The following is a 25,603-nucleotide window of genomic DNA, read 5'->3' as shown; positions in this document are numbered from 1 at the left end:
CCATGACACGGAGGCCCAGAGTATGGACATAAAATGGGAGCGGAACTCACACTGTCTGGCTCTTAGTCTTATGTTCAAATGCATGCCTGGAGCAATGACCCTTAGAGATGCCAAGGAAGTTCAACGCCAGGTCAGACAGCTCTGGGAGTAGCGGTGTACCTGAGCAGGCACAACCACTTTCTTTAGAATCTACATATCCCCCAGGAAAAGTCACTCAGACATCAATGTTGTGAGGCTAGAGGTGGTGTGACTTAGTGATAGAAAGCTTGTCTAGAATGTGCAAGATCCGGGGTCCAATCCCCAACACAGTAAAAGAGAAAAAAGCCAATACTCTTTGGTCTTTATGGGTCTTTCCCACTGCTGTGATTTCAACTGAGGCATTAGCTTAAACTGCCAACATGTTTCACTAATATTCTGTAAACAGAGACACTCAGAGCTGCTGATAATGAGATACTAGCATCTGTATCCTGGCATTCGGGCACTTCTAAGAGTCTGGGAGAGCTCCTGATGAAATCCAACCCTTTAACACATTTCAAGCCAGGCACAGTGGTACACACCTGTAATGCCAGCAAATGAGAGATTGAGACAGGGGGACCATGAGTTCAAAGCCTGCCTGGGTACATAGGGACTTCTGTCTCAGTCTCCTCCCCAATTCATAACTTCTTTTAAGCAGTCCATGGGTACTATTACAGCCTTTACATGAGGTCTATATCTGAATTGTGTTCCACTTAAACCCCCATTTGTGAGGGAGCTGATAATCTTTGCATAACAGCAAGGAGAATGAGCATGGTACAGCAATGTCCAAGCCTTTCTGAAGTGTGGTGAGCAAAGGGGGCAGAGCCACCTATAATGACATCAATATAACAATCAACGCACCATCGCAGGGCACTGGCACTCTCTCCCTCTTTGGGTTAGATGAGGTCAGGCTCACATTAGGGTGGTATGGCTACTCTTCCACTTTCATTTAGAAACAGACTACACACTTGGCCTCCCGACTGAAAGGGTGGGAATGGTCACATACCTCTTATTCCACTGGGTTTTCTTCACAATCAGTATCAAAACAGGGAGCAGCAAGAAGGTAGCACAGAGAATCCCCACAATTATCACCAGCTGATTCCCATCCAGGATCGCTGGCTGATTAGTCTTGGGTCGAGGAGTTGTTGAAATTGACACTTGGGAATGAAGAAAGCATTGAGGATCTCAGTATTCTAGAAGAGTGGGGAGCCCCCATAACCCCATGCCAAACAGCAGCATCCAGGTCAGGAAGCAGGGAGAGAAGGCCAGGCTGCATCCCATATCAGGACACCATTCCCGTTAGACTAAGAGCCAGGCCAACCCCCTTGCTTAGCCCTAAAGTGTGGGTTAAACTTGGCAGAAGCGACTGCCTTCACCTACGCTAGATCACCGTTTTACATCAATAATTCTATGTTAAAACTTGGTTTACCGAATGACTAGATATAACAGGCATTTTCAAGGCCACTGACATTTTATGGGCAATGATTGTCTCAGAAAGAATATATGCTACAAGATTCAGATGTATAGTCACAATGCTAAATAGGGATATTTCCACTGGTATAATACCCATCCCTCAGCTCATCTATTCACTCTAAAGACATATATCAGCATTTCTTTGGCACCAGACATCTCTAGACACAGAAGATGCCTACAAAGACAACTGCCTCCGAGGAGGGAGATAAGCATGACAACATAGACGTCTGTCTGTAGGGGACAGAAGGGCACAGAGAATGGGGTGCGCAATTCTGTGAAGAGCATGGGAAGAAACTTCTGCCGGAAAGTGCTAAATTTTAGTGTGAGTTTTCAAAGAAGCATTCTGTTTGTTGGGCCGTTGATAGTATGGAGAAAGGCCAAGAGGATGTCATGCCCAGGGTCTGGTGGCCTGACGGGGTGTTTTGAGGAAGTGGAAACAGCTCCACAGGTGCAGGTCAAAGGTTGAAGCTGAGGATGTGGAAGGAACTTAGGCTGGAGAAATAATGGAGTCCAAGTCAGAAAGGCACTTCATCGCCTCAGCAAAGCGGTTGGCTTTTTTTTTCTTTTTTCTTTTTTTTTTTTTTTTTTTTTTTTGCTACAAGTCCCGGAGAAGTCAATTTGAGGTGTATCTGTCAGTGGTGGGATGGAAGGCTCTAACTTGTGATTTAGAAAGAAGGCCTTGGCTAAGAATGAGAGCAGAGGCTGGATAGAGGCCAAAGTCTAAAACAGAAGAGAAGACAGCCAGAAGTAAGCCTGGTGAAGGCCTGGAAGGAAGGTGGCCTCAAAATCAGCCAAAGAAATGACACGACTTATTAGGGAAGAGAAGACTCAAGGGCCACTCACTCCCTGGCATCCAGTTACCTAACCGTATCCATGGTGGTGGCATTCACCAGTGTTGGGAAGATGGGATGAGGGAGAGCCGTGCATATTTGAAGGATCTGTAGAAATTTTGTGTGGAGTTGAAATATATGCATGCATATAATAACCCTGCTCTCTCTCTCTCTCTCTCTCTCTCTCACACACACACACACACACACACACACACACACAAAACCAGCCCTCATCTCCACGTGTTCTCATGCTTGGATTCAGCCAACTGCAGAATTGTTATCTGTGTTGAATATATGAAGACCTTTTTTCTTGCCATTCCCTAAGCAATATGAGGCAACAATTACTTATATTAGGTATTATCAATAATATAGAGGTGATTTTGAGTATAAAAGAGGCTATGTGTCTGTAATAAATAAATACCTTTTTTAATATAGCATTTTTATAGAAGGAGCTTACACACCCACAGATTTTGGTGTTTTCAATGGAGGAATAAGTCCTGGAGCCAACCAAATTTCCTCAGATATCAGGGGACACATATGGCTGTTTATAAACATTTGTGCCAATCTAATTGTGACCAATATAGAATGTAGGTTAAACACAGCGTCTGATATCACTGTGCTGAAGAAGGCTGGGTGGGGGTGGGTGACTCGCATGCCACTGGGGATATAAGCTAGAGTAGACCTGGCAGTACGAGCCTGAATTACAACAGAACCGTGGGATGAGAGCTGGCGGTGATACCAGAGCACAGGTATAGATTCACCCAGCGCAGGAAGGAGAGTTCAGCTGCCTCAAGATGGCATGCGGAGATAAGACTGGGGTGGGTGTAGACATGCCTGTGGGTAGAGTGGCCTCAGAAGGAGGTGAGCCCCCACTCCCCACTTTGGTGTGTTTTTTTTTTTTTCTTCTGTGGAGTGGAAGGAAAGCTTGTGAGAAGGGAGCACACACGGGGATGAAGAAACTTCTTGAAGAAATCCACCTCTCATGCTTCCCTCTTCAGCTGGGACCATTAGCACTGACAAGAAGGTGTCTCTGGCCTGAGACTCTGAGGTACTTCCCTTTCCAGTCATCCCCCACCACCCTTAGCCAACCACAGCCAGCTCCTTCAGGCCCCAGTGAGAGGCGAAGTCCACAGGCCACATCCTGAGTGCTCACTGAGTTATGATTTAACCCTCACCTCACACAACCTGCCTCAGACAACACAATTGAGTCTTTCTTCTCCTCGGTGCACACTGTTGGCCCGGAAACCCCTCTGTTTCTCATTCTGGAACCCTCCTATTTTCTCTCTGTTGCTTGCTGTCTCTCACGGCTTAGGATTAGTTTCCCTTCACAAGGATGTGCAACTCCTTCAAAGTCAAGCAAGCATGACTCGGGATCTCCACTCCACCCCACTCCACCTCTGAGCTCCCATGCCTTTGCAGCAGTGGACCACACCGGCCATGAGTGGGGTTTGGTAGAGACTCGGTGTTCACCCTGTGAGCACCCTTTTCCATGCCTAACACCAAGCAGAACTAGGGCACGGCAAGCCCAGGCATCTGGTGAGCCAGGTTGATGGAGGCATCACTTTCAGGGTAGTGCAAGTCCAAGACCAGCCCCTGGAAGCCATGCCTCCTTCCCCTGGGCATGCCTGGAGACTCCCTGACTCACTCCAGACATTGTGCATGGCCCCTCAGTCCTCTTCACCCAAATATTGTTTACTTTGAGATCTCTCCTGGATCACACGCAGCTCAATGGTTTTCCTGGACTCCAGATTGCCCAGGTAGATGCGGCAGGTGTAGACTCCTTGGTCGGACTCCTTCACTGTCTGCAGCATGATAGAGCCGTCATTTCGGGAGATGTCACCCACCAGGTTTACCCGGTTTCGGAAGCGGCCCTGGTTCTGGAAGTACCCACTACGCTCCTTGAAGTCATAGCTGTCGAAGTCATAGCGCCAGACAACCTCCTCCTAAAGGAAAGGTCCAAAGCATGAGGTTTGGAGGACTGCAGGGTGTGTACTGGAGGAAACCTCAGAGCTGACAGAGCCCGGCCATGTGAGGGCAGGGAGAGTGTTAGATAACACAAAGTCTTGTTCGTATGCACGTGAACAAACACTGTGTACTGGTGAGGAAGACATCAGACCACAAACAGCCGTTCCGTCGGAAGAAGTGGGTTTCAGGGGGGCCGGTGGCTCTGGCCTGTAATCCTAGCTACTCGGGAGGCTGAGGCCAGAGGATAGCAAGTTCAAGGGAGTAATTTAGCCGGACTCTGTCTCCGAATAAGGAGTAACAAGATGGAAAAGTTATAATTCTGCTGCAGAGTGCTTGCTTAGTACATGTGAAATCCTGAGTTCAGTGCCCAGCACTGGAGCTAAAGGCAGAGAGAGACAGAGACAGAGAATGAGAATAAAAAGTAAAAGTAGTTCACTCTTTTCCAGAAAAGGAAAGGAAAGGAAGGAAGGAGGGAGGGAGGGAGGGAGGGAGGGAGGGAGGGAGGGAGGAAGGGAGGGAGGGAGGGGGAGGGAGGGAGATAGGGAAGGAAGGACGGAGGGAGGGAAGGAAGGAGGGAGGGAGGGAGGGGAGGGAGGGAGACAGGGAAGGAAGGAGGAAGGGAGGGAAGGAAGGAGGGAGGGAGGGAGGAAGAGAGAGAGGGAGGGAGGGAAGGACAGAGGGACAGAGGGAAGGGAAGACAAAAGCACACTTTGTTGTCCCTGCACTTCCAGTTGGATTTCCAACAGGCAGATATACCTTGTCTAAAATTGACTGTTGCCCCCAAACCACTTCCTTCCGGTCCATCCCATTTCAGTAAATGGCAATGTCTTCTTCCAGATGTTCAAGCTAAAGATCTTAGAGCCATCTTTAATTCCTCTTTCTTCCTTTTTTTTTTTTTTTTTGGTTTTTTCGAGACAGGGTTTCTCTGTGTAGCTTTGCGCCTTTCCTGGAACTCGCTTTGGAGACCAGGCTGGCCTCGAACTCACAGAGATCCGCCTGGCTCTGCCTCCCGAGTGCTGGGATTAAAGGCGTGCGCCACCACCGCCCGGCCCTCTTTCTTTTTTTAAAGTTTATTTTATTGAATTAACATCTTTTCATTTATTTTACATACCGACCACAGTTTGCCCTCCCTCCTAATCCCTCTTTCTTAAGCAACTTGTATCCAACTCACCAGAAAATCTGTGCCCTCTGCCTTCAAAATACATCCCAGCCCTGCCGTCTCAGCCACCCTTCCGCTGCCATGCCAGACCCAAGCCATGCCGCATCTCTACCAGGGGCATCTCTCCTGCAGGGGCTTTCTCACCTGTGTCCCTGCCTGCCCTTTCCCACAGTCTACCCTCAGCGGATGAGCTTTGAGAAACCTAAGATCCAGCGTGTCGTCCTCCGCCCCAACCTCAGCCGGCCCCTCGTTTCTCCTGCAGGCCCTTTATGATCTGCCCGGTCGCTTCCCTCTCTCACACCCATTTTCAATTCCTTCCCTAGATGTAGTTACACAGACACCCAGCTACTGCCTGAAGGCTGGCCTCAGGGCTACTGTTCTTACTACTCCCATAACTGGAACCCTCTGCTTCTCTCCGCTCACTCTCTTCACACCAATCCCTAAACACCACCTTGATGAGGCTTCCCCAACTATCTACACAGAAGGACGACCACAGAGCTCGGCTTCGTTGTTCTTCCTGGCTCTTTATTTCTTGTTGTTTTAGATATTCATCTTGTCATTGTCTCACTGTGACTCCCTCCTCCACCTTTACTGCTACTGTCCCATCAAGACAGGGGCTTTGTTTTGGTTTTGGTTGTTTTTGAGACAGGGTTTCTCTGTGAAGCCCTAGCCATCCTGGAACTTACTCTGTAGACCAGGCTGGCCTCAAACTCACAGAGATCCGCCTGCCTCTGCCTCCCGAGTGCTGGGATTAAAGGCGTGTGTCACCACAGCCAGGCCAGGACAAAGTCTTCAAATGAATGGATATTGAAATGTTTTACAAAGGTATGTGGTTATTTAGTGATGGTGGTCATGGTAGAGGTAGTGGTAAGGATTGAAACTATGGCCTTATGCATACAAGGCAAGGGTTCTTTCTACTAATGAGCTACATCTCTAGCCATAGATTTTTTTTTTTCAAAAAAGAAAGAAAAGCCACTGGGCAGAGCCAGGCAGATCTCTGTGAGTTCGAGGCCAGTCTGGTCTACAGAGTGAGATCCAGGACAGGCACCAAAACTACATAGAGAAACCCTGTCTCAAAAAAAAAAAAAAAAGGAAAGCCTTTGAGCAAAGGAAATGAGTTATAGACAGAAACACAAATGTAGAGACTTGGCCCCAACTCCTCTTTCTGTCGTGAATCATTTGATGCATGACATAGAAATGCATGACAATGGGGACTGGAGAGACGGATTCAGTGTTGAGGGCTGGACTGATCCCAGGCTTTCCCTGAAGCCTTGATGTGTGGGGGAGGAACACAGCTCCTCTAAAACTAGGAGCTTGCTTGGCAGAGCCCACTCTAAGGGGCTATAGTTACCAACCCCAGGGCTGATGGTGCTCAGTCTATAATGTCCTTGAGACACCCTGTGTCCCCTGGTGCAACATGGCCTGATCAGCTTCCTGCCGACTTCGCCCCATTACACGATAATTTCTGATGACTGTCCCATCTCTCCCCTAGAAATGCTGTATAACATGCTGTACTTCTTAAACTTGCTTGTGTGAGTCATGAGCTTGTGCAAGACATCCTAACGCCAGACTTTCCTATCCTTCTCTTTACCTTCATCTGAAGGCCACCTCCCACTTAGGAGCCTGCCAATAAAGAACTATCTGCTGGTTCAGTCAGCTCAGTAGTTAGAAGTACTTGTTCTTACAGAGGGCCCAGGTTCAGTTCCCACCACCCACACAATGGCTCACAACCATCTGTACTCCAGTTCCAGAGAATTAGATACCCTCTCCCCCGCTCCATGGACATCAGACATGTATGTGGTGCATATGTATATGTGAAAGTAAAACACTCACACACAGAAAACAAGAACAAATAGATAAATAAAAACCTAAATGCATGACAAGCTCTTAGGAGTGAACTTGGGGCCACATACCATCCCCCACCCTCCACCACGATGCCACCCCTTCTGATGCCCTCAGATAGCATCCAAGAATCAGGTAAGTGTGAATGACTTTGTTAGCGAGATGATCTGGAACACATTTTCATTTATAAAACTTCTCACTTTAACTTCTATCAATAAGTCAACTAAGATGTCGCTCACAACACGTTTTTATTACATTTCTTTATGGAGGGGCAGTTGCATGGTGTGAATGTAAAAAGCCAGAGGACAACCTGTAGAACTCTGTTCTCCCCTTCTATCATATGGGACCCAGGGGCTGAACTCAGGTCATCAAGCTTGGTAGTAAGTAAGGGCCATCTCACTAGTCCTCAGGACACATTTTGACCCCTAAATACCATGTCATTGTTGAGATCTGTTAGTCCAGTAAACTAGCTTGCTACCTACTGCTTTACAGGTTACAGTTCCTATGAATTATCCTTTACTCTGGCTCTAAGGGGTCTACCAATCCCAAGCCCTGGAAAGTTTATGAAAAAAAAAATCCTCCATCACACAAAGTGAGTAACAGAGTGCCAGGCAAAGCTCACAGAAATAGCACACATTAGGACAAGAATGTAATTGTGTTCTTAGGCCTGGCCCACTGCTTTCCGGGTTAGGCCACAAAAGCCACCCCTCTTTGCTCTGACAAGGATTGTACAATGAAGAGGAGGTAAAGGGAGTCCCAAACGCAGTGGCCACATCATGTACAAAGTGCTTCCGTGTCCCATTGCACATCAGTCTCTTAGAAACCTTGACATTTAGGCAATCAGCTCTTCTTCCCCCTCCTCCTTCCCCTTTCCCTCCCACACTTCCTCCTCCTCCTCTTTCTCCTCCCCCTCCCTCCCCCCTCTTCCATCTTCTCCTCCCTCACTCCTTCCCCTTCTCCTCAATACAATCATATTTCCCACCAAAAAGCCGAAGTTGTCCAGACAAGGGGCTAAAGCAGGAGCCCAGGTCTGACAGACTCCCAGGCAAGCAGGAGACTCTCAAGCAAGCAGGATCCCAGGTCTGACAGACTCCCAGGCAAGCAGGAGGCCAGGTCTGACTGACAGACTCCCGGGCCTGGGCTTTTACAATGTCACCCACCACATGGTACCTGATACCTGCTTCACCTCGCCCTGCCCTCCCCTGCCTCCAGCCAGGGGTCTCTACAGTGAGGGCTCTTCCCCCTTACCTTGGCATGCTTTCCAGAAGAAAACATCCAGTCCACCTTGGTCACATGTTTCTCTTTTGTGCTCTGGAAAAAACATCCCATCGGAGTTGAATCGCCTACATGGACTGTGAGCTCTGGGGATAAAATGATAAATTGAGTCAGACTTAATATAATCAAATAGAGTTTCTAGACAATAAAGTCTGGGGGCTGGGGAGATGACTCAGTGGGTAAGAATGCTTATTCTGCAATCCAAAGAACCTGAGTTCAAATCCCTAGCACCCACATAAAAAGCCAGGCACATCGCTTTGGAACCGCAACATTCAGGAGCAGAGACAGGTGGACCTGAGAGCTCTCTGGCCAGTCATCTGAGGCAAAATGGTGGAGTTTCCGGTTTAGTGAGAGACCCTGTCTCAAAACAAAACAGTAGAGAAAGATGGAGGAGGGTAAATATAACTGCACCCTTGAGTATATGAAGAGCACAGAAAGGAAGAAAGAAAGAAGGAAAGAAAGAAAGAAAGAAAGGAAGGAAGGAAGGAAGGAAGGAAGGAAGGAAGGAAAAGAAAGAGAGGTCTAGCTAAAGATCTTCAACAGTAAAATGTCACTGTCACAACAAAACATGTGGACGAAATATTCAAGAGCCCCTTCTCTCAAAGCAACACAGCATCCCAGCCTAAGAGAACATGCTCACTCTCCACAGACGCCAAGTCTGGGGTTCCTGTTGTTTCTACACTGCAGTAACCACTTTCTGTTTGCCTTTAACTCCTTTATCTTTCCCCCTTTCCAGAAATTCTCTCATATTTGAAGTCCAGATGAAGGACTGAGAGTCTTAAAGCCCTCGCTTTCTGTTCCTGGATACAGAGACCCTCATCAACACAGCACAGACAGTGGACAGTCAGAAAACTTGTTCTCATATATAACTTGCTGGTTCTTCTAACTGAGTGGGGAAGACTTTCTTCAAATTCTTTTACTCATTTTACAAGTTATTTTAGGATTTGCTTGGGACATAGTTCTGGCTTCCACACAGGTCATGGGACTGCTTGCAAACTCGGCCAAGGAAGTAGCTTTCCCCTTGACTGTTTCCCCTGTCTGTTTCAGTCCTGCCCTCTCCAGAACCCTACCTCCCCAACTGACACGCCACCCCCCCTTCCAGCTCTCCAGGCCTTCCACCTCGTAGGGTAGGTGCTTCCTCCTGCTGGCTTGTGCAAGCAGCTGACCCCCCCCCCCATATTCTCTCTGAATAAGTCATTCTAAGAGGTCCGTGAAAAGAAGGCAAGTAGAATAACATTGTTAATTTTTCCACTCCGCCCTCCACAAAGCAACCACGAAGTCCATTAAGGAAGCAAAGGCGGAATGGTGCACAGGGAGCCTGAGCCTAAGTCTTGAGTAGACAGAGTTCTTTCAAAAGAATGTCAAGCAAAGGTCCCAAATGAACACATGCAGTGCATACACAGACCTTTCATCCATGTTGCCTCCCTGGAGAACTTGAACTTCCTGCCCAGTAAGAGAGCTAGCTACACAGTAGGAAGAAAGCAAAAGAAAATAATATGAACTTAAACTCAGTGGAGAGAATTCTTCTGCAGGCAGTGAAAACCAGCTCCAAAGGGCATCAGTAGGGAAGGAAACTCCCTCTCAATTACATCAGCCTGTTAAGAACTGAACACTAGCTTTTAAGTCAATAACAACTGAACATTCTGAGTCCTTTGAATGCACTGAGCATGTGCCAATCACCTTATAGGCAGCCTAGCAATTAGTCATTATAACATGCATGTTTAGTCCCTAAATCTGAATCCATCCAGTGCCTCACATATGTTAAGGACACACTCGACCATAAAACTATATCCCTAGCTGAAGTCATCATAATGTTTCTAGGTTTTTATTGTATTGCTCTCCATTTTACATGGAAGAATAGAAAAAGGCACTCAAAGTACACAAGCAATTAAGAGAAAAATCAGAACTCACACCCAAGTCCAAGTGAAAACAAACCCCGAGCTTTCTAGTGTACTGTACCCTATGACATCACGTGATAAGAAAGAGGCCTGGTTCCAGAGCAAAAGGATGGGAAACGTGTTATTTTCACCTAAAATATTTAAGAACTATGGAAAAGGGCATTGACGCGGTGGAATTGTAGGAGGATTATAAACTGGAGGGTATACTTTGCAACGAAAAGTCACAGATGACTATCAACATGGAGTTTCCACATGAACAGAGACAACCTCTGTAAACAAGTCGACCACGGTCCACTCAGCAAGGAGGCAAACTGTGGGGGCTCAGACCTGTTCCTGCTTTGGCTAGACAGGGAAGTGAATATGAGTTGACTCTGACCACCCCAATGTGATTCTAGCCCATTTCCCTGGCTCCTTCAGCCCTTGACATTGGCTCCTGCTGGTTCCTTCTTGGTATCCACGAGATGGGAAGGGGCAATCATCTTGTGGGCTGCACTTTGAGAAGGGTTTAGGTACGCCAGCGGAGACTGGGGGTAGAAAAGGGACTCACAAGGAGAATCTTGGGAGAATCAAACATCAGACTTCCTTCCTTTTCCTGGAGGACCACAGCTTTAGAATTAAGGAAAAAAGATACAGGGAAAACGAGGAGAGGTGCCAGAGGCCACTCCTTATTACTCCATACTCACAAACTGAATTCACGAGGGACACTAGTTCAAGAATTTCATCCATTACACTAATGTGTATTGATTGCCTACACTCTACCAAGATCTATGCCAAAGGCTTGTCAGAGTCAAAGACCGAACCCAGACAAGCAGGGAAGACACAGTGCATGGGTATGACTAGCATCCTGAGAGAGAAAGGCCAGGTGCTGGGGGAGTTTGCTCAGTAGCTAAGGACGAAAGCTAGAAGGGGAGAGTAGAGATGACGGCCATCTACTAGCAGGCAAGCAGCCCTGAGGCCATCTACTACCCCTTTATGCCATGCTCACTAAGGATTCATTTTTATTACTTTTTTAATGATGAGTATGTATAAGTGGGGGTGGTATGTGCATCTGAGTGCAGGTGCCCAAAGAAGCCAGAGGAGTTGGATCTCCCTGGAGCTAGGGTTACAAGCCATTGTAAGCTAGGAACCAAACCCCAGTCCTCTGCAAGAACAGTATGTGCTCTCAACCACTGAACCATCTCTCCAGTCCCTATCCCACACTCTTGTTTTTTCATTGAAAAAGTTTTTTCATGTAATACATTTTGATCATGTTTCCCCTCTCCCCCAATTTCTCTCAGATCTTCCCCACCTCTCTACACACCCGACTTTGTTCTTTTTTTCTCTCTTAAAACAAAACAAATAGACCAACAAAAAACAGTCAACAATAAAAATAATAAACACCACATACACACAAACAAACCCCACAAAACCACAAAAATGAAAATCAAAACAAACAAGCAGAAAATTGATAAGACAAAAAAAATGCTCAAACAAAGAAAAATGAGACAAAAAGTCTATAAAAAATACCACTGGATTTGCTTTCTGTTGATCAAGTAGGGCATGTGGCCTGCCCTGAGATGTGGCTGGATATACCCAGTAAGACTCCACTGGAGAAAACTAATCTTTCCTTGGTAACAACTGGAATATCTTCTTGGCTAGGGGTGAGAGCCCATGTCCACCTTCCCCTCTGAGCTCTGGGACCCTGACTGGCTTGAGCTTGTGCCAGCCTCATGAGATTTCCACAGTCTCTGTGAGTTCATATGGGCATCAGTCCTGCTGTGTCTGGAAGATGCTGTTCCCTTGGTGTTAGCCTCCCTTCTGGCTCTTAGACTTTTTCTGCCTCCTCTTCCACAGGGCTCCCTGAGCCTTGAGAGGAGGGCTTAGATGATGACATCCCATTTAGGACTGAGTGCTCCAAAGTCTCCCACTCTCTGGACATTGTGCAGCTGTGGCTCTTTGTGTTAATTTCCACCATCCCACACTCTTTTTTTTTTTTTTTTTTTTTTTTGGTTTTTCGAGACAGGGTTTCTCTGTGTAGCTTTGCGCCTTTCCTGGAACTCACTTGGTAGTCCAGGCTGGCCTCGAACTCACAAAGATCCCACACTCTTAAAGAATGTGTGTATACTGTTTTCTTCTTGTTTTTTGAGGCAGGCTAGTCTCAAACTTTCTGTGAAGCTGAGAATGAACTTCAGCCTTTCAAGTGCTGGGATTGCAGGCATGTGCCACCACACTTGGCTAAGCATGAGATAGTTTTGTGGTTTTCTAATAGTTTTCATTTAATATTTTGTTTGGGAATGTTTATATGGATATGGTGAGCAAATTTTAGATGCTCTGGATGTGATTAGTTTGGATATCATTAATTTATTAGAAAAGAGAGATGTGGAAATTGTTCACACAACAAAAGATTTCAGAGCGTCCTTGGAGTGGGCAGCTTCCTGTGCCGCCATCTTAAGTTCAGTCTAGCTACAGTCTATGAATGTCACTGTCTCTAAGTAAGGAATGGTCTTTGCCATTTACAATTCCTTTGGTGCCCTCCATCTCCAGGGGACTTTCTTTCCAGCAGCTGCCTGACCCTCCAACCCTTTGCCTTCGAGACCAATCACCCACCACCGCTGTATGTGAGACTTGTTCTTGAGAGTTCTCTGGAGTGTAATGCCTGTTTGGGTTACAGTCTTGGCTGCTATCCTTTCAGCTTGGTCAGAGAGAAGAAAGAACTTTCTAATGTCTGGCCTGCCACAACTCCAGGTACCTTGGTTCAAACTGTCACTTGCAAACTGTTTGAAAGCCGCAGAATCCTACTTTAAACAAAGCCTGGCCTGACATTACGATGAACAGATCAGCAACAAGGAAGATGACTTTGGTTGTTGTTGGTAGAAAGTGGGGGTGGGAGGCAGGTGGGGGTTGTCCCTCTGTGAGGGTGGTCTTCTGCCAGCCCCTGCCCTGTCCTCACATTCTGCCTGAGATTCCTGCAAGTTCGGGTTTCCACCAAAGGACAATCTTAAAACCACTCAGCAGGGCTGGGGATACAGCTCAGTGAGAGTGTGTTTGTCTCACGTAACTAAGACCCCGAGGTTCAATCCACAGTACTGTAAAACTAAAGCTACCAACCTGCTGATGTCATTCCCTGCATTACAGACAGGAAAGTGAGATGCAAAGAAGTAAGAGAAAGCGGCTCACCTCCACCAGCCCAACATGGACGAGGTGAGACATCCATGTGCCTAACTGCTAGGAAATGGCAGACACAGCAAGGAGAACACAGAGAAAGGAAAGATTCCAGAGCTCAAGTATCGGTTCTGTGGTTTATCAACAGGTGTCCTTAGACCCATGGCTCAGCCTCATCAAGTCTCGGTAACCTCCTCCAAGATGGAAAGGACAATACAGGCTTCCCAGGGGTTCTGTGAAGAGGGAGTGTGCTCAAACTGATAGTTACTGCTTAATGAAGGGAAGTACTTAGCCTAAAGGCTGGCACTGATCAGTCCCCCTCCCTCTTCCACCAGCAATCTGCTGCCTTCTTACCCCTCTTTGAGTAAGTGACCCCTTACCTTTAGGCTCCTCTGGCAGCACCCGCAGTCCCACGGACTTTTTAAACACCACGCTCTCACTTTTGCGGCGGATTTCACAAGTGTAGGTCCCCTGGTCAGCCTCTTGCACATTTTGGAGCAGGAGAGAACCGTCATTTCGTAAGATGTCCCCCACCAAATGTGAACGGTTCTGGAAGCGTCCCGTAGGCACGCTAAGGTTGGAGTAATAGTATAGCACGTATTCATTCTGAGAATAATAAACATTGGAGAAAATCAAGAGAGGAGCCAGACCTGGGAGTCTGGACTGAAAAGACCATTATGTGGAAACAGTGAAGTTATCATCATAATAATGACCAAAAAGTACTCAGCTAATAGTATTAATAATGATAATGTACCAAGCAACTGCCTAGCTTGTACAAGACTCCATGACCAATTTCCTATACAGACAAATGAAACATAGTATCCATATTTTCATTTCTTACAACATAAGGAAAAATGCAACACCTCCCATCACACTCTGGGGATTAGAACTCATAATTTTTTTTTTTTTTTTTTTTTTTGGTTTTTCGAGACAGGGTTTCTCTGTGTAGCTTTGCGCCTCTCCTGGAACTCACTTGGTAGCCCAGGCTGGCCTCGAACTCACAGAGATCCGCCTGGCTCTGCCTCCCGAGTGCTGGGATTAAAGGCATGCGCCACCACCGCCCGGCTGAACTCATAATTTTTTAAAACCACTTCCTGTCTTATGACAGGGTCGGTGAGATGCCATTCAAATGTATGACCTAATCTCTTGGTATTGTGGGCTGGTGTTCCCAACAGGGCAGGCAGGCTGCCACTCCTCTCAACCCTGCCCTCCTCCAGCCAGCAATATCACAAGGAGTCCTCAGTAGGAATGGTGGCAGGCTGGGAGGGGGAGCCCCCGGGAATTCTTAATTCCACTTGCGCCATGGCTCTGCTGCTTTTAGAACAGCAAATAGAAGTGCAATTTTGAGTGAAAGTAGCATTGCAGGGATAGCAGAGAATGCGCTCTGAGCTACAAAAGCAGCCATTGATTTGCAAACGTAAGTATTTCTTTGCTAGCAGCAAACTACTTGGGCCATGTTTCACAGATGATCCGGACACCCACACATCTCCGTGGACTTTGTGATAGAAGCTGAAGACAGTTTCCCAGTCAGAGCTCATGAGAGCAAGTCCCCTGCCTGGCTGCTAATCCCAACACTTCAAGCAAATGCAAAGAAGCCACATACGGTCCCCCAGAGTAGAATGCTCAAAGAATTGTCCCAATGCAGAAAGATACCTGTACCACCATTCTTTTGCCTAGCTCATCTGTCTAGACTACAGGAAATGCCTCTCGCGTCCATCTTTACTACCCTGTAGGGCAGAAGACAGTAGAAGCAAACTGAGAGAACTCCATGTCTCCCATCAGCCCTCAGCCAGTTAAGCACCGGTACCATTACGGTCATGTTTCCTCTCCACAATGAAGCAAGGTTGGATAATCTGCCCTGCTGATGATACACAGCCAAATAGCTAAGCTAAGAGAAGACCCAGTGATGACTCATTCCAAAGCTCTTGCAATACTACCTTGAAGACTCAATGACTGATTCTCCCACAGCCAGGCCATCCTGACACCATTAGCCAGAGGCTTGACTACACAGTCAGGCCACCTCCTTACCTCAGCATATTTCCCGTTTGAGAGTATCCAGTCTACTTTGACCACATGTTTCTCTTCTGTGCTCTGGACAACACATCCCATGAAAGCTGAATCACCCACATGCACTCTCAGCTCATCGGAGACAGTCATGTCAGCCAGGCCCCAAGAATCACCTACAGGGGTTAGAAGACGTTACTTAGACAAGTAACTTCAACAAGAAAACTCAGCATCAGTCTCTAGATACCATACATTTCCCCTCCATCCATGATCCAGCATGGTCTAAGCACTTAGAGGCCCCTCACTCAAACCAGCATGGCAAAGGAGAGCAATCCTCTGCTTATCTACATGATTCAAGTCTGAAGGATTCTGCAACCTTCAAACCGCAAGAAGAGTTAGCTAGCTGGTTCCCTTGGCCTTGCTGGTCCCTTCCTCTTTTCTAGAATTCCTCCGCCTTGCCTTTCTAATGAAAGGAAATCCTGAAATCCACATCCACTCACTCACTTCTCTTAGCTCTGCATACAGTGTTCTTAATGGTGAACTAAACAGGAAGTGGGCTCATTCTCGCTGCTCGTGAGCTCGTGGGTTCCCTATCTGAATGATCTTAATGATCAGTTGTTTTCTTCCTCTTTTCCCTTTATTTAATCCCTTCACGAAAAGCTTATCGCTGCATTTGCTGGCTGAGTCTCTCTACAGTTAAGTAGGCCAGAGCAGAGCACAGCTTTCTCTGTCAATTCCCTTTGTGTTTGCCCTCTCCCAGACTCATCCCTCCCCAGTCCCCATCAACTCTGGCTTTTAGGAGGCCTTTGCAGGCATAGATTCCCCTCACTCCCTCGTTGGCCTATCGCTCACAGGATTTCACTAAAAGAGAAAACTATGGCAAGGACATTTCTGTTTCCACAAGATATCCTCTGGCACAAAGACAACAAAATCAAGAGACAAATTTAGATGCTGCCCAGTTCGTATCGAAGAAGAGCCAAGTGAACACATATGGGAATGAGCAGGAAAGGTGCCAGCCTTTTCATCCAAGCTGTCTCCTGAGAGAAGAGAGAACTTCCTGGCCAACAGCAGGCTGACACAGTAGGGAGCATGGAAAAGAACATAGGAACTCTCAACCCTTTGGACGGAGGTATTATGAAAGAAACTATACTAGCTCCAGCGACTATTGGAATTTTCCTGTGAGAAACAATTGAGTATGCATATGCGTGCGTGCGTGCGTGCGTGCGTGCATGCATGCAGGCATGCATGCATGCGTGTGTATTCTATGTCACCTAGAACTGAGCAAAAGCAGCACTTTTGTTTATTTTGTTGAGTAATGGTTCACTGTCCTCAGCTCAAAAAAATAAAGAGAGCCAGTGAGATGCCACCAAGCCCAATGACCTCAGTTCAATCTCCAGACCCACATGGTGCAAGAACCAACTCCTGCAAGTTGTCCTCTGACCTCCATAGTCGTACCCCCACTTGAGTAAGTACACTAATGAATAATAATAAAGAGTTGGGCATGATGATGCATGTCTGTGATCCTAACACTCAGGAGGCAGAGAAAAGAAGATACAGCGTTCAAGGCCAGTTCAAGGCCACCGTGGTCTACATAGTGTCAAGTCCCAAAGAAACCCTGGACAAATGGCCAGCTGTGGTGCCTATTTAACATAGCAAAGCGCACACTGACCTCCAGGTCCTCTCAGCATTGCAAGTACCTGTCACAGAGTCCCGGCTCCTTTTAGCACTTCTCACACATACCCCTCCCTGCCCCAAACCTCTCCAGCCCCTGAGCTCCCTTCCCTCAGCTTCTGATTCCTATAGAACCCAGGCATTTTGGCCACACACTACAGAACCCAGGCATTTTGGCCACACGCTATGGAACCCGGGCATTTTAGCCACACGCTATGGAACCCGGGCATTTTAGCCACACGCTATGGAACCCGGGCATTTTAGCCACACGCTATGGAACCCGGGCATTTTAGCCACACGCTATGGAACCCGGGCATTTTAGCCACACGCTATGGAACCCGGGCATTTTAGCCACACGCTATGGAACCCGGGCATTTTAGCCACACGCTATGGAACCCGGGCATTTTAGCCACACGCTATGGAACCCGGGCATTTTAGCCACACGCTATGGAACCCGGGCATTTTGGCCACACACTACAGAACCCAGGCATTTTTGGCCACACGTGGTCTTTGTCCTCTTTGCCCCCTTGGCCTCTTGGTTCGTCTCACTCTTGGTTCGTCTCTTGGTCCTCTGCTCTTGGCTCCTGGCCCCCTCTCGCCTCTCGCTCTCTCTCCTCTCATGGTCTATTCTGCCAGCCACGTTCAGTCTGGACTCTTCTAGACGCCTCTGGCTGCACTCTCCCTCGTATCTACAATAAAAATTTCTCTTCAACCAGACCGAGGAGCAGTCATAACCTCATTTTCATTCACATAGAAAGACCCTGACTACAAATTAAATTAGTAAATAAGAGAGCAACGCATTAAATTAATTTCTTCTTTCCACAGGTCTGTTTCCACGGAATAAGGAACAGGATAGAGGCAGAAAGGAGAAAGAGAAAGGAAGGAAGTGAAGAGGAGCAGCAGGAAGCTGCCCTGGGCACCCGGGCAAGGTCTGAACAGGAGATTCCCACCCAGTCTACTGAGGCCAAAGCAGGCTTCCCAGAAGGAAGTAAAACCCGGGGGAAGCTTGGGGGAAGCTTGTAGAATCCGGAAGGCTTGAGCAAGCTTGTTGGGGTGAGGTGCTGGGGGAGGGGTAAAAGTGGGAGGAACCCAGAGTTCCAGGCAGAGAAAAAACTTCAATTAGGAAAGAAGAGTTCCCTGTGTTCAGAAACCACAAAAGTATCTGCCTGACTGAGGCACAGCGACACATAAAAGGGTTTCTCCGTTTCTCTTTGGTCATTTCCCTTCCTGTCTGAGACTAGCTGTAACTGACCGACCCCAGTGTCAACCGTAGGGATGCAAGAGACACCTCCCTTCACACAAGTATGTTCTAGAACACCCAGGAAGGACCCCAAGACATTCTGTGCCCAGTAGAAACAGAAGAAGGCAAGAAGAACCAACCACCTGCTCCTGAAACAAACATTTCACCAGATCTGAGAAGTTCCAGAAGTTTCCATATCTCACAAATCAAAGGGAATGAAACATACATAAAAATTGGCTTTTAAAAACATACGAGACTAGGGCTGGCAAAATGGCTCAGTGGGTAAAGGCACTTGCCACCAAGCCCGAAGACCTGAGTTCAAGTCTAGGAAACCACATGGAGGAAAGAAAGGGCCAGCTTCTGCAATTTGTCTCTGACATACCCATGCCCTTCCCCGACAACACAAAATAAATAAATAATGTCCAAATAATTGTGGGTACAAGCCTTCAGATACTGACCCCAGTCTCTCATTTCCACTTACCCAGAATCGCTGGAATCACAATCAGTTTCAGGAGGCAAAGCATACTGCTTTCAAGTTTTCAATCTTAAGATAAAAGGAAAACCAGAAAATTATGAACAGAGAACATTGTTAACGGAACAAATCAACAGTGAGTGCCATTGTGGGCCAGCGCCAGTGTGGACCAGCACCACTGTGGGCCATGTTCTGTCTGAGGCACCGGCACAGCACTAAATATGGAAGGCAAAGCTCTGGCGCAGCCACACTTGACATGTGAGGAACAGCGGGAAGAAGGAAGCGCAGGAGTTTGTATGAACAAGAACAGCATCAGGATGCTGAGGCGGGATAAGGCAAAACAAAACCAAGTGATGTTTGGAGAGACCCTTGGGGTCTGCTTCATGCTGGCCAGAAGGGAAGGTCAAATGAAAGTCACTTTTCCAAACAAAAAGGGCCAAAGAGTCCTTGCGGAGCCCTTGAGACAACCACCCTAGATATTCTACAGCCTGGACGTTTCACATAAACCAAACACTACAGGGATCCGCAGCCTCAACTTTTTACCTGCCCTCCAGCTCAATGGGAATGGCCGCCTTGATGCAGGCAAAGGGCGTTCAGTCCATTTGGAAGAAGAAATATACAAAGAACGGAAACTGACTGATCAATGATTTGGACATTACACATGCCTAGCAATCGCTCCGCTAACAGAGTCATAGCCTCAGTTCACAAAGGGGAAATGTTAAGCCTAAAGGTTAACATTTAACATAATAAAGGTTAACATAATAAATGTTAATACTAAAGGTATTAGTTATCAAATTTAACATACAAAGACACCACAGGAAATACTTTTTTTTCCAACCTTTAAAGGCAGGACAATGTGGTTAGAATTAAGAATTGAGCTGAACATGTAAAACCATTTCTAATGTCTTTGTTCAATGTCTGTGCTATTAATTTCACGACATCCTCCAGCTCTTGGAAAATGACTCACTATTCTATACCAAATCCCCCCAAATGTTCTTAGCAAAAGTGAAGAACCCTAACACTAAGAACTTACGACTCAGTCCATCTTGGGGAACAGACCTATTACTATAACCATCTCAGCGGCGACCCCCAGCACCTAATGGCTCGGCCACTAGAACCATTCTACCTCAGAACTGCTAAGAACTGTCCCTTATTGCATTAATAGCAAGGGCTCGGGCTGGCTCTGCTAGGATATCTGGCACTGGCCATTTCCTTTCTAAAATGCAGTTGCCTGGAACTGGAGAGATGGCACAGCAGCTGAGGAGCATGCACTGTTCCTGCAGAGGACGAGTTTGCTTCTCAGTCCCACTTTTTGTGGCTCATGGCTGCCTGTGACTCTAGCTCCAGGGACATCTGGTGCCTTTGACCTCCAAGGGTACCTGCACTCATGTGCGTATACCCACCCACAAACATACACACATACACAGAATTCTACAGATAAAATTAGAAATGCATATGTTTAGATGGTTGCCCAAAAAGATGCCTTACCTGTATTCCAATCAACAAAATCCACTTGGAAAATGGAAACTGCTCAAGGAGATTCCTTCCCTGGGTCTTCCTCGACTCACTACACCTTAGCTATACCTACAACACAGGATGACAAAGCAAGAATCAGATATGATCATATAGATAACAGTGTTTTCAAAAAGAGGAAACATTGCTAGACAGGATCCCATTTTCTAGAACCGAAGAGCCAGACAGAGAGCATCCTGTGACTTTAGAGACGTCAGGCTCTGAGTTCCTGCCTTTATAGGAACAGTAAACTATCAATCAAAATGAACTGGAAGCTTTGACGACCACTGTAACTATGTAGACAATAATTACACAGTTCCAGCTATCTCAGGAGTCGAACAGAAAGTACAGATCTACTCTATGCCGACCACCTCCCCCAACACATACACAGTTGGTGGCCGTAACAGGCTTCTCTTATAGCACGACTTATCTTTAGCTCATCACATTCAGACATCCAAGACCCCTGTCACCTTCTCAGGGAGCTACTGAGTTGGTTTCTCTGCTCAGCGAACAGTTCTCAGCTCTCACAGGATCCCCCGAAGACAGCAGCAGTCAGAGGAGTATGGCTAATTTGCATGTCTGTCGCTGCCAATGCCTATCGAAGTCTGTATGGTCTCAAGGACAAGACCACGTTTGTCTTGCTTGTATCTGTGCTCCACCAATCCTTGTTCTACAGGATCTATAGATTGCTGGGAGCATGCCAGATAAATGTTTGTCACCAACAATGTGACCATTACCTTGAAATCAGCTTCGAGGCTTCCTGCATCCCCTTGACACTATTCTATGAGGAAACCAGCAACTTGAAAAAGACTGACTTACTCGCACAGAGCCACACCCAGCCTCCTTCAAACCAATTCTAGGAAATGTATATTGTGATGGATTAAAAAAAAATACCCATTTTCAGCCTTAAATACTCAAATACACTGATGGAGTTCTGTGTGAATTGGAGAGGAAAAAAAAACAATACTTTTAGCAGAAAGAGCATTGAATTTGAATTTTTTTTTTAAGTTATTTTCCAGGCTCAACTTTAACACTATAGGAACTCAACTTTAACACTATAGGCTCAGACTTTTTTTTTTCTTTTTTCTAGTTGATAGGCAACTACACTAAAAATTAAGAATTGATATGCAATAAACAGAGAAAGCTGTAATGCCAGGGATTGTCTGGGCCATTTACATACTAACTCACTCAATCTTCACCACAACCATGAGACTCTTTGCAGATGGGGAAACTGAGGCACAGGCCAGTGGTATGTTTTGCCTAAGAACACATAGCACATTGGCACAGTCTGACAGGCATTCTGGATCTTTCAGCCCCAGCCTGTATCATCACGTTGAGGTGTTTCTCCACATCTGTCAAAGTAGCTGATGTTTAAGTGTGTTTACTCCCTGGGTTTTATTTGGAGAAACAAGATTAATCCCCCTACACACACAGACACACACACACAGACACACACACACACACACACACACACACACACACACACTGGTTGTTCTTCCGAACTTCATTGCACATACTTTCAAATACATTGCACATGCCCTTCACTCCTGTTGATCCATTTTTCAGATGTCAACTTAAATGTCATTTCCTCAGGGAAACTTCTCCTCAGCCACCTATCGTAGGCCAGACCACCCAGCAGCCCCTTCACGGTGCTCTGTATCTTCTTTCAGGGCATTTGTCACAAGCAGTCATCATCTATCTGCTACGGTCCTCATCTGATTAAATCCTTGTTCCTGGTCTCACTCCCCAAGATTCTCAGCTCCAAGAGGCTGAGAGGGCACCTATGAATCTCTATACAGCTCCAGCGCCGGCATGGTGTAGGGGGCAGGAAATCCTCAGTTTACAGCTTCTCAAATAAGCTCATGACACCTTGGGAACTTACCAAAAATCCTCTAGTTAGGTTTCAATTTCCTGAGTAGGTGGCAAACATTCAGAAATTCTTTTTTATACACACACACACACACACACACACACATCATCATCATCATCACCACCACCACCATCACCATCATCATCATCATCATCACCACATATCACTTAGTGAGGGGGAATTATCATCAGGAAATTCCATTGTGTGAGCATCCCAGAGTGTACTTACATAAACTGAGATGGCTACAATGCCTCTAGGCTGCATGATCTTATAAGACCACTGTCTATGCATTATCAGCTAAAACATTATTTAGCACATGACACATACTTATCTATACATACACATACATTTTGAAACATATACGATAACCCCAATTCTGAATTCTAAACACACAGATCTTGATTTTTAAAATCCCAGCCAGCTGGCACATTCAGAAGCACCTTGCCAATGGGTCTTGTTTAGAGTCTCATCTCTACCCTGTTCCCTTCCACACACTGACAAAGCTCAGCTGTAGGTTTCAGGTTAATACCACACAGCCAGTTATTTCATGTGCTGGCCGAGCATTCTGACCCAAGCTCATGGCTTTCTCATGATAACTCCTGGCAAATATCTCCTATCAGTCCTAGGGTGTGTGTAACCACCAAGGTTACAATATTCTATTCACATATTATGACAATATTGCAAGGCAGTGGAAGAACAGGGTCTTGCTGTCTCCTAGCCAGTTCGCCCCTGGTAATAACAAAGACCGCAGAAACACAGACAGCTGTACAGCTTCCCGCTCCTGCCACTCCACTGTGACGCCAAGTTCCTTCAACTCCCGTCTGCTCCTGTGCACCTTTGGACTCTCAGAAATTTGTACATATCCAAGTCCTCGTGACCACTCTGCAATACAAACCTCTTAAAAGATGCCCTTGCTTTTCCTGCTGAGACCATGGAATACAGATGGGGGGCGGGCGGGCATTGTGCTTTTGAAGCACAACCTAGATTACATGCTACTCAGATGGGACCTTGGGAACCATCTCCTGCTCCCTCCAGACTAGCAGGTAGCTAGTCCTAATTCAGTTTCCGTCTGTCTTTCTGGAGGTCTGGGCTAAGCCAGGGTAGTCCAGCTCTCTTGGGAGACTTGAACTGTTACCTCGGAGACATGTTGATTTATCCAGAACAGGGAGAAGACAAACAGGGAGGTGGGAGGGCTGCCATGAGCTCCAGGACGGCCAGTCGCAATTCTGCCTAAAGCCATAGGCAACAGGAGAGCTGAAGCCCATGGATGGCCTCGCTCACGCTTATTATGGCAAAGCTGACTTCTCTCTTCTCTGAGAACCTTGACGTAAAGCACACTACTAAAACTAAAGTTGCACCTACTTGTCTACCTCATGGCAGCCCCCACTGTGGAGAACGGGAGCTCTATGCATGGCCTCCTCATCCTACAGCAGTTGAACCAGCTTTCCTTGGAATGAAGACTAGCCACCTTCTCAGAACAGTTCAATGGCTCACAGCACACCAAGTCACTGCTTACCCAAGATGACAGCACCCAGGAAAAAGCAACGCTTCACGATCTCCTGTCACAGCATCCCCCACACCAACCGAGAGACATCTGCCAGCCGAGGAAGGCAGGCTCAAAGCAATCAGATGTCTGCGTGCCTTCTGAGGTGGCTACAGAAACACAAACAGGAACCTTCAGATCAAGCTTCTCCTTTCAGTCACCAGTCTCACTACCCAATCTGCATTTACATTTTCGTTATTTTTGAATTAATTTTGGTCAATTTCACGAATGTTAGCCAATGTATTGGGATGGCCATATTCACCCCATTTTCTTCTCTTATTCCCCGTCTTATCCCTGAGGATCCCCCTTCTCTTCCCAACTAGTCCTATTCTTGCTTGTGTGTGTGTGTGTGTGTGTATGTATGTGTGTGTGTGTGTGTGTGTGTGTGTGTGTGTGTCTGCATGTACATGTGAGTGTGTGTGTGCATGCATGCAGGTCTTATGCAGGTAGCCACAGCTTTCGTGTGCACATGATTACAATGGCCATGTCATATCCAGAAGCATAGCACTCCATTATCTTCTGGCTTTTACATCTTTTTCTGCCTCCTCTTCTGTGATGTTCCCTGAGCCTTAGAGGAGGTGGTACATATGTCCCATTCGGGACATTTGTATTTTTATTCTAAAATGAAGGACTGTATGCAGCTTAGTAAGTTGAGCCTCATATCCTGGGTCCCTGCAGGTTTTACTTCCCCTTCTGTTACAAACTCTGCAAGCAAGATCTCAAATGGGCCAGGTGGAGTGATGTATGTCTGAAATCTCAGCACCCGGAAGGCTCAGGCAGGAGAAGACAGCCTGGGATGGACAGTGAGCCCCTGTCAAAATGAAACAAAACAACAACAAAAATCTTGAAAGGCATGAGGCATTTGCTGAGTAATCAGCTTTATGTAAACAAAGCACAATTAATTTAAGATGAGTAAAAAACATTTGGCTGTGTTTCAGATACAGCGGCTTCCCTTCTTCTTCTTCTTCTTCTTCTTCTTCTTCTTCTTCTTCTTCTTCTTCTTCTTCTTCTTCTTCTTCTTCTTCTTCTTCTTCTTCTCTTATTATAGATATGTAGCCGGGCTAACCAATCATCCTTTAGCTGCTCCCAAAGATTCACCTGCCGGGTGCTCCAGCCCACCATGTTGCTGTGTAGGTTTCCTCTGACTGTGAGGGTTGCCAGCACACAGGGAACAAGTTATTCTCCTAGCAAACACTTTGAGCAGCTTTGGCATCCTGGGGAACAACGTGGGGCTTCCTGACTGCAAGATACCACTTCAAAGTTAGTGTTCTCACGCACACACATTCACCCTTAGCTCTGCTGGATTGACCCAAGCCTGGGTATGCTCATCTTTTGGAATTTGTCCTGTCCTGAAAACTATTGAATGTTTTCTCACCTCAAGGACCATGCTGCATGGGCTGCGTGCAAATATTTCCACTATAGTCTATTTCATGCCAACAGTTTGCCACTTGGCTCACAAAATTTCTAGAAATGCAACCCATCAATCAGCTCCTGCTGTGTGAGCTGGCTCCATCAGGCCACTGGATCTATTCAGTCTTGCCGGCATACAGCTCAGACAGCTTTCTCAATGCTGAAAACCACAAACCCCTCTTCCACACAACACTTCTCATTTTAATGTAGACAAACATGAAAAGGGTAGCCACAAGGTGCAAAGAAGTTTATTAACTACAGTGGGGTAAGGAGTCCACGAGTC

General features: G+C 46.6%; 1 protein-coding gene across 3 annotated transcripts in view; it reads right to left on the bottom strand.

Moving 5' to 3' along the window:
• The window catches only part of Jaml (junction adhesion molecule like), a 31,825-nt gene extending 7,008 nt beyond the window's left edge, over positions 1-24,817 (bottom strand). Inside the window, exons 1-8 of one of the 3 annotated variants that reach the window (XM_052758701.1) lie at positions 23,884-24,817; positions 20,474-20,569; positions 18,995-19,057; positions 15,627-15,778; positions 13,979-14,204; positions 8,533-8,645; positions 4,015-4,261; positions 1,022-1,172 (exon numbers count right to left, since the gene is read on the bottom strand). In XM_052758701.1, coding sequence (XP_052614661.1) covers positions 1,022-1,172; positions 4,015-4,261; positions 8,533-8,645; positions 13,979-14,204; positions 15,627-15,778; positions 18,995-19,037 — 932 coding nt within the window. In that variant the 5' untranslated portion in view covers positions 19,038-19,057; positions 20,474-20,569; positions 23,884-24,817. The other 2 variants (XM_052758712.1, XM_052758694.1) reach the window with 2 other exon arrangements.
• Between the last annotated feature and the right edge of the window lie 786 nt (positions 24,818-25,603).

The sequence above is a fragment of the Peromyscus californicus genome, unplaced genomic scaffold (genome assembly GCF_007827085.1).
Source record: "Peromyscus californicus insignis strain IS unplaced genomic scaffold, ASM782708v3 Scaffold_11__1_contigs__length_118956290, whole genome shotgun sequence".
Taxonomy (NCBI): domain Eukaryota; kingdom Metazoa; phylum Chordata; class Mammalia; order Rodentia; family Cricetidae; genus Peromyscus; species Peromyscus californicus.
This window is presented reverse-complemented; position numbering and strand designations above follow the sequence as displayed.